Raw genomic sequence first — 8,628 nt, 5'->3', positions numbered from 1 at the left:
GGCAGCCTCTACCGCGGCAGCTTCGCGTCGCAGTTGCAGGAGATTGTTCACTGGAATAGTGGCCGAAAGGGGAGATGCCGAAGGAGTTGGGAGTCGCCCCGGAGGCACTTCTGCGTTTGCCAGCCGCTTTTCAAGCTCCCGCACACGCATTTCTAGCTGCTCGATGCTCTTGTCCTTCAGTGCCAGCACCTCTTCCTGGTCTTTCAGGTACTGCTGCATTTGTCGCAGTTGCAATGCCTCCTCTGCACGCGAAGTTTTTGGCATTGCACTCTCGGAGATGTTGACGAATGGCCCGGCAGGGACCGGTGGGGAAGAAGGCGATGTGTCCTGTCTTGCTGGCTCAACGAGCTTGGACGGAAAGGTGCTCTCTAGATACGTCCGCTGCTTTCCTGTGACCCACATATCCAAGTCGTCCAGCAAAGCGGCGTTTTGTTCCTGCAGTGCGGTCAGCTGCTGATGAAAGAAGAACTCCTTTTGTGTGGCATCGTCGCGCAGGCGTTGCAGTGTATCACGGCACCGCGCGAGCTGCTCCTCAGCCCGACAACGGCCCGACCGCTCTGTCGCGAGTGCATCTTCCGCATTCAAAGAGGGAGTGGACGGTGCGCCTCTTTTATCGAGCTCAGAGATGGCGGGAAGGGAGGGGGAAGGCACCGAGGTGGGAAGCGCGTGCGGGTCCTTGGCGTCTTCGCCCTCTTCGTAGCGCCGCAGAGCCAAGTGGAGGCTCTCAACTTTCCCTCGTAAATAGGCACAGTCGCGCTCCAGGCTATCAATGCGGTCACTGCCGTGCGAAGCCACCGCGTTGCTATTACTGTTCAATCGCAACGTGTTCCAGGCACCTTCACCGAAGAATACGCCGCCCTCGTGCGCGTTAGGCTCCCGATTTGTGTTGACCGTGGGCTCTATTTGCGCATAGAGCCGTCGGAGAATATCCTGGTCCCTTTGAGCATCGTCCTGTACGCGTCGATACGCTGCTGCGTACCTCTCGCGCTGCGCCTGTTCCGTTCGCAGGTCGTGGTAAAGTTGCTCGTTCTCGGCCAGGACAGCTTCGTACTTCACTTGCAGCTCCCGCAAGCCGGGCACACCAGCGGGGTGTGTCGCACTGTTTTCAGACATAGCTTTGTCTTTGATGCGAACGGCCGCGTCACTCCAACGAGAAAGGCTCGTCGCGACAGAAAGTACACCTGCGCAAATGAAGCTTCGCCGAGGGATCAAGACGCGAGTTGCACAATGTATATACTTGGCAGTGCGGCATAGCAGATGAAAATGCTGTCTGCAAAAAGGCCAACTACAAGAAAAAAACAAAAGACGGGTGAAGAACAGCCGAAAAGGGAGGGTGGGCAACAGCTTCGACTGCCACGATTGAGCCCGCCCGTTTTCTTCACACGCATCTTGGCTTCAAAGGAAACAGCTGTTTTTCATTTGATAGCTTTAAGAGCAAGCCACAGGTTGGTATCGTGCACCGCGCCTGAAAGGCAGTCCCCCAATGCGTGGGACACCTGAAAAGGAAGACGTCTTTCGTTTCCTTAACGGCAACGGCTCTTCTTGAAAAAAAATCCACGTGATAGTAACCAGAAAAAAGCGGTCCCTGTGCATGGTGAAGCAGGTAAGCGTTACACGCTGACAACAGGTTTTCCCACTCGGGCGCACCGAGTGAGAGTGGTCACCATGCCTCTGATCTGCAATCCCGAAAAAAAGCATTTCGTCAAGCCCTCCCCCCCCCTTCGTTGAGGCAGCGAAGTCCATTACTCGACCGACTACCTCGACGACGCAACGTTCGCCTCTCTTGCATCATCGTTAACGCCGGTGTGACGAAGAAAAGAGCTCTGTTTCTCCCTCCCTACGCGTCGCCCTCCCGCATCGACGGACACTACAGACGCGTGTGAGCATCGAATTTTTTGAAGTACGATGTGAACTTTTGCTTTTTGAGCACCTTCTGGATCTCGCCGTCGGACGCCTCGACTTGTTCGGTAGGATTATCGAGGTCCACCTGCTTCAGCGGGTCGAGCCCCTTCGCCAAGACGTGCTTCACAAACAAGTGGTGAATCATGCGTGACAGGTTGTTTGCGAAAACGCGCGCGCTGCGCGTGCCACATGATGCGATACCGAAGCAGCCCAAATCCTGCTCACAGTTGTAGTGGAACGAGGATGCAGCGGGGATGGCATCGAGGGGGGTCAGAAGAGACTTTGTAAGTTGCAGCTCCTTCTTGGACGGGATGTAGCGCACACCGAAGTCGTAGTACGGAGAGCTGCCCGCCTGGGCAGGGACGCCGAGAATCTCGCGGGCATCCATGATGGTGTCGAGCGACAGCAGGAGCAGCTTGCCGTAGTCCTCGCAAGGGGCGTAAAGGTTCAAGGACCCGTTAAAGACGGCCGGACCGCAGTTCAGCGGAGAGTTAATCGGCACAGGTTGCCTAAATTTTACGTGCTGGAGGGCCTGCCCCGTAGGCTGATAGAAAAGCTCGTTCGGGTTCTTCCATAGCGTCGGTACGCCATAGCCGGCGCCGTAGCTCTGCGCCTTTTCGAAGAAGCCAGATTTCATTTCCTCCTCGAAGCTGCGCCCCTTCAGCTGCGTCTCCACCGCCGCCAGAAGCAGTGCGACCGAGCTGTGGCTAACGCGGGCACGGCGAAGCGAGCGGCAAAAGTTGTGGGTGATACGGCGCGAGGAGCAGACGTACTGCACGAGGTTGGCCCGCTGCCGCTGACCGGTAAGGGCGGGTGCCGTGGCGGAGGACGCCGTCCTTCCCCCCGCCAAGAAGCGGTTGATGGGCTCGTAAAGGTGCGTGTGCGTGCTGACACAGAGGGAGGGGGAGCAGAACGACCTCCACGGATGCACACCGGCGTCCTTCAGCAAATCCGCATCCTCGACTCCGTGTGTGAAGGACAAGATGCTGCGCGCCGTCACCTCCTCCGACAGCTTCCCCTGCAGCTCTGGGAGGTACTCAACGATCGGCCTCTGCAGGTCAAAGATGCCTCTTCCGTGCAGATCGCACAGGTAGGCCGCCGTGATGGGCAGCGAAAGGGTACCGTACACCAGCGGGTCCTTCAGCTTCATGTGGTTTCCCTTGTCTTCGATATCCAGCGGTCGCAGCGAGTCGCGGTAGCCGCTGGCGAAGCAGAAAGGTTTACCCTTGTGGGAGAGGCCGCCCTGGTACCCCGGTGAGCCGCGCAGCCACCGGCTGTGGCCACTCATCATCAAGTGCGACAGCTCCAATACACTTCGGATGACAGGGGGGATGTCGTTCTCCATATCGTCGCGGATCTCCTCTTGCTTAACCGCAGCGCGCTGCTTTTTCGCCATCTCATCCGCTGATCGTACGGGAGGGAAGTCGATGCGCAGCTTCGGCGGTGGTCCAGCAGGCATGGGGACTGCCGTCTCGTCCGCCGGAGACTCCGTGTCGGTGTGGCCTTGCCGAGTTGCCTTTTCCGGCTTCGACATTTCTCTTTTTTTTTATTATTGTCAGATGTGGAAGACGAAGTCAACTTGCACAAACGGCACAAGCATAAATCGATAGAACAAATACGTGATTCAAAAAAGGACGATACTTTTCTACTTTTCCACAAAGCAGAACACAAAGAAAGGGCACGCACGGTGCGTCCGGAACTCAACGAGCAAAGTCGCTAATCACGGCGCGCACGCGCAACCTCGTTTTGCGTGTTGTTGAACGCGCGAAGATTGTACTTTCGAGGAGCCTATAGGCGCAGCACGTGATTGTGGCAACGATGATAGAAAAGAGGATGTATATCCATCAAAAAAGAAGAGAAAAGAGAACGTATGTGAGGTAAAGTAAAGGTGAAGAATGCGAACATCGTCCGCGTTCCACACGGAAAGAACCGGAAAACAATAATTCCTGCTATGATCCTCAAGCGCTCAAGGTGTGTGTGCTTTCCCCCTTCCAGTAGAGCATTAGAGAGGGAAAAGAAAAGGCGCGTTTACTTTTTTAGTTAGCGGGTGACGTGTAGTTTTGTTACTGTCGCGGAAGCTACTTCCCAACATCACTTTCCGACAGCTTTCATGGAAAGACGTGAGTGCTCCACTGCACTTGCAGTCCTTTATCTTCCATTTCCCATCATCTGAGAGGCATCTCTCTCCTGAGCAGTGTTACACCAACTCGGCGTGCAAAGCAGCCTGTTTTCTTTTCGGTTGTTACTATTGCTCTCTCGCTCCCTTTTTACTTAGTGAGGGCGGAATCCAAGCGAAAAAAAAACGCCCCCCAAGAGAGAACAGCGGTAATGACAGTTGCACACGCCGTAATACTTAATCGTTACTCGACAATAAAATACTTCGTTCGGCGCCAACGGTGCTTTCCCCCTCCGCTCACGCGTTATCAAGAAGCAGAGCACACCTTTGGTTTGAGCCTCTCAGAAAAAAAAAACGTGGATCTCCATCCCTTTGTTTGATTGGGCCTTGCTCAACAACAACAACAAAGCGAAGGGAGTCAACGTTACTCGTCTTCGCCAATGCGCTGCTTGGAGGCTAACATGTCGAGCAGCTGGTCCAAATCCGCGGCCTTCAGTTTCGACTTCCCGCTGTGCACGTCAGACTGAAACGCGTTAATTTTTTTCCAATGCCGCTGCAGCTTCAGAATAGAAGTGACCGGCTCACAATTCAGGGGGCTCAGTTTCTGCTTCTTGGCAAAGACGAGATGTCCATTGCGCTTGCGCGCCGCTATCCAATCCGCCGCGGCGAAACGAGAGTGAAATGCAGCAGCCTCTGCCGCGACGGCTGGGCTGTAGCCAAACTGCAGGCGATCCGTCGGCGAGCCGTTGCCGTAGGTGTCCACCTCGCTCAGCGCGGAGGAGGACGTCGCCCCGGCGCTCGCGTTGGGGTTGGTGAGTGCCTTAGCCAGTGCCTCGCGCAGCGCCACCTCCCGTGCGTTTGGCGCAGCCGCGCGGGACGCCGCGGACGACGAGGCCGTGGCAGGCCTGCTTGTCTTTTTGCTAGTGTGACGCGTGTCTTCTTTCTTTGAATACCGCTGCTGTCTTGCGTAGCCCGCGGACCTGGGGCTGGAGTGGTAGCGCTCACGAGGCGGAGGCGGCATTGTTATGCGGGTTCTGTGTGTTTGTGCAGGACAAGGAAGAAACAAGTCAGGAAGACACAGGAGTACTTCTGGCAGAAAAAGTAACTTTTCATTGTTATTGTTTTTCGAGGACCAATTCAAATGAAGGCAGAGATGCACGGCAGAAAGAGAGAAGGGAGGGGGAGTGGTGAACAGGTGTAGGAGAGGTCAAGCAAATTGTGAGGCTAACAACTAGAGCGAAGAAAAATCCTGTGAGCGTCGTATAAGGTCCTTCCCTGGCAGCTCAGCCATGTCGAGTCGAAACCCAAACTGCCTTTGTCCTCGCGCGGTGAAGAGGAATGGTGCACACCTACGTTCTCCGGCTCCATTTCCATGGCTGAGGACAGAGGAATAACAACAACAATAATAATAATAATAATAATACACCCATCAAGAGAAGCGAAACACTCGTCTTGTTCTCTGTCCACCACAGAAATTGGAGAGAAACAACACGTCGCTTTCACGATTCGTCATCGCTGTCGTCCGACGACTTCGGCGCTGCGTCTTCGCCGTTTTCGCTGCGGTGGCGCTTCGCCGCCGGTGCGTCGCCGCTCGCCTCCTTCTGCACCTTCTTCAACGCCTTCTTCGCCAACTTTGCGATTTTCTTCGTCTTCTCCTCCACCTCAGCAGTGGTGGTGTAGGAGGGCAGTTGCCGCGCTATCCACTCGTGCGTGCGGGGGACAAAGGCGTCCAGTCTCTTCTGTAACTTCACCGAGGGCGGCTGGGGCATGGCAACAATGGCAGCCGACAGCGTCTCCAACGCAGCCTCCAGGTCGCGCTTTGCGGCTGCCCGGGCGCCGTCGACGGCGTCCTCCCTCGAGAACTTCTTCGCCGTTTCAATCATCTCCTGCACCTCCTTCTCGGAAAGGCGCTCGTCGTTCTGCACCACCAGCGTCTGCTTCTTGTTGGCGACTTCCTCCGTACCGGTGATGGTGAGAAGTCCGTTTGCGTCTATCGAGAAGGTCACCGTGATGGTCGGCACACCTTGCTTGGCGCGTGTGATGCCCTCCAAGGTGAACTCGCCTAATTTGTGGTTGTGCTTCGTGAGCGGGCGCTCGCCTTCGTACACGTACACGTCCACGTCCTCCTGGTAGTCCTCCACGGTGCTGTACTCCTTCGTGGCTTTGTACGGAATGGTTGTGTTGCGGGGAATGATCACGTCGAACTTTCCATTGTCGATCTCGACACCGATGCTGAGCGGAACGACGTCCATGAGCACCACCGACGCCGTCTTCTCCGACTGCTGCTCAGGTGAGGTGGTGAGGATACTCGCCTGCACCGCGGCTCCAATGGCGACTGCCTCGTCAGGGTGGACAGAATTGCACAGCTTCTCCTTCTTGAAGAACGCCTTCAGCATCTCGTTGAGTTTAGGAATACGCGAGCTGCCGCCGACAAGCACAACCTCGTCAATGTCCTCAATCTTCATCCCAGCGTCTTTCAGTGCGCGCTGCACCACCCTCATGCACTGCTCGAACAAAGACGCATTCAGCTCCTCCAGCTTCGCGCGCGAGATGGGCACCGTGTACTCCTCGCCGTTCGCCAGCACTCCGTCCAAGGCGAGCTCCTCTGTTGTTGAGTGCGACAGCGTCCGCTTGACTCGCTCGCACACTGTTCGTGCCTTCGCCAGCAGGCGCGGCTGCTCTGCCACATTCACCTGAAATCGATTCTGAATGTCCTTCAGCACAAACTGGAGCAGCTTGGAGTCGATGTCCTGGCCGCCGAGGTGGGTGTCGCCGGCCGTCGCACGCACCGCGAAGCTGCCACAGTCGATCGTGATGACGGACACATCAAAGGTGCCACCGCCGAAGTCGAAGACGACGACGTTGTGTGGCTTGTCGGCACCCTGTTGCTCTCCTGTACCGCTGCCAATGCCGAGGCCGTAGCACAGCGCCGCCGCGGTCGGCTCGTTGAGGATGCGAAGGGGCTCCAGGCCCGCAATGGTCGCCGCCGCCTTCGTCCGCTCCCGCTGAGCGTCGTTGAAGTAGGCCGGGACGGTGATGACGGCCTTCCTCACCCGCTTGCCCAAGTGTCGCTCCGCACACTCCTTTAAGTAGGCGAGCACCTTGGCGGAGATCTGCTCCGGCGCCAGGTGCAGCTCCTCGCCCTTGAACTGCACATCAATCTGGGTCTTGTCGTTGTCGCCCGCCGACACGGGGAACGGCCACCGCGGACGATCTTCCTGGATGCTCTTGTCACTGAAGCGGTGTCCGATCATGCGCTTCGCATCGAAGATGACACCCGTCGCGCCACGGCCCAGCAGCGACTTTGCCGCGTCGCCGACCAGCACGTCCCCGTTGTAGAAGGCCACGCAAGATGGAGTGGTGCGGTTGCCCATGTCGTTCGGAATGACTTCCACCTGACCACGGAGGAAGACCGCAACGCAGGAGTAGGTCGTGCCGAGGTCCACGCCGATGGCCCCGTCAAACTCTTCGGCGTAGCTCATGTTGCCGGTCGGCACAAGTATTGTGTGTGTGTGTGTGTATAGTAGGGAGTTTTTATACTATGAGAGAAAGAATGTCAAAGCTGAAAAGAAAGACAAGAAATGGGTGCGGTATTAGCGGCTTGCGTGACCTGCAAGTGAGAAGGTGAACGACCAATATGAGGGAGAAGCGAGTTCGCAAGATAATAGTAATGAGGTGGAGCGTACGCGTTGAAGATGACGGGTGTGTGGGTGTGTGTGTGTGATAGTATTTCGGTTGTTGTATGGTATGCCTATATGTCCCAGTGGGTGCCTGCGGTACCGCGCTGGGAGACGCTGAAAGCGCGGTTCTTCTATTTATGTCGTGGTGAATGACGAGGCAAAAAAGGCAGCGCCAATGATGAACAAAGATGTCTGCGCAACGTGAAGGGGTGCGGCTACGTGGGCGCGGACGGTACGCTGCAAAGCGCAGTCTACAAAAGAAAAAAAGGAAACGGTCGGAGATGATGTGTAGGTATGTGGAGCACAATGACAACAAACGGGAACCCCTTCGCGGGTAACCGTGCTCAGCTTCAACGCAAACACACACACACACACACACACACACACACACGCGTCAAATAATAATAATAATAATAATAACGCCCGTCAGCACAAGCGTTGTCCCTGCAGTTCACCTCACGCCTATCGCAGCAACGCCGCCGTGCAAAGCGGTACAGGATTGCACTTAGCGTAGCTGCGCGTTTCGTCTTTTGGGGAGAAGTAACCGAAGAAAGAAAGTGGTCCTCGTTACGGAGACACGACGGTCACAACATCTTCCTCACATCAAACATAATTTGCACAGTTCCATCGGAAATACGAGAAGAAAAAAAATGGTACGTCCAAGAAAGGAGTGAAGTAAGAAATATAATGTACATCGGAATTCCCAGCGAAAAAATAGGAGGGAGTGAGAGATACGTGCCAGCCGAAGGCTTAAGAAACAAGGCGCCTCATCGTGTTCTTAACTGTTGTGGGATGCACAAGAAAGTAAAACACCTAAAGCTCGTGTGAGGCAACTCCCTCGCGATCGCCTTCCTTTGCCGGGCCGTCAAAGTGGGTCGGCGCCCGCACTCGGCATCCCTGCGCGAAAGGTGTCACGGTCATGCTGCCGAG

The 8,628-nt window shown here is 55.9% G+C and overlaps 4 protein-coding genes across 5 annotated transcripts in view; all 4 read right to left on the bottom strand.

Annotated features, from left to right (window-relative positions):
* Positions 1–1,287, bottom strand: part of ABB37_01498 (hypothetical protein) — a gene marked incomplete at its 3' end in the record, with an annotated part of 1,629 nt that extends 342 nt beyond the window's left edge. Inside the window, exon 1 of the mRNA XM_015798011.1 lies at positions 1–1,287. This exon is cut by the window's left edge and continues 342 nt beyond it. Coding sequence (XP_015663531.1) covers positions 1–1,113 — 1,113 coding nt within the window. The 5' untranslated portion in view covers positions 1,114–1,287.
* A 580-nt stretch (positions 1,288–1,867) lies between these two features.
* On the bottom strand, positions 1,868–3,436 carry ABB37_01497 (hypothetical protein; the record flags this gene model as incomplete). The annotated part of the gene is made up of 1 exon (XM_015798010.1): positions 1,868–3,436. One exon carries the CDS (start codon positions 3,434–3,436, stop codon positions 1,868–1,870), a length of 1,569 nt encoding a protein of 522 aa, XP_015663530.1.
* Positions 3,437–4,442: 1,006 nt separating this feature from the next.
* ABB37_01496 (hypothetical protein) lies at positions 4,443–5,125 on the bottom strand (the record flags this gene model as incomplete). Its single annotated transcript, XM_015798009.1, has 1 exon — positions 4,443–5,125. Exon 1 carries the CDS (start codon positions 5,037–5,039, stop codon positions 4,443–4,445), a length of 597 nt encoding a protein of 198 aa, XP_015663529.1. The 5' UTR covers positions 5,040–5,125.
* Positions 5,126–5,517: 392 nt separating this feature from the next.
* On the bottom strand, positions 5,518–7,951 carry ABB37_01495 (putative mitochondrial heat shock protein 70; the record flags this gene model as incomplete). 2 transcript variants are annotated; one of them, XM_015798007.1, is made up of 1 exon in its annotated part: positions 5,518–7,951. In XM_015798007.1, exon 1 carries the CDS (start codon positions 7,498–7,500, stop codon positions 5,518–5,520), a length of 1,983 nt encoding a protein of 660 aa, XP_015663527.1. In that variant the 5' UTR covers positions 7,501–7,951. The 2 variants fall into 2 exon arrangements, with proteins under 2 accessions (XP_015663527.1, XP_015663528.1); XM_015798008.1 differs by having other exon boundaries at positions 5,518–7,937.
* Positions 7,952–8,628: the final 677 nt, after the last annotated feature.

This window comes from Leptomonas pyrrhocoris (genome assembly GCF_001293395.1).
Source record: "Leptomonas pyrrhocoris isolate H10 chromosome Unknown, whole genome shotgun sequence".
Lineage (NCBI taxonomy): Eukaryota > Euglenozoa > Kinetoplastea > Trypanosomatida > Trypanosomatidae > Leptomonas > Leptomonas pyrrhocoris.
This window is presented reverse-complemented; position numbering and strand designations above follow the sequence as displayed.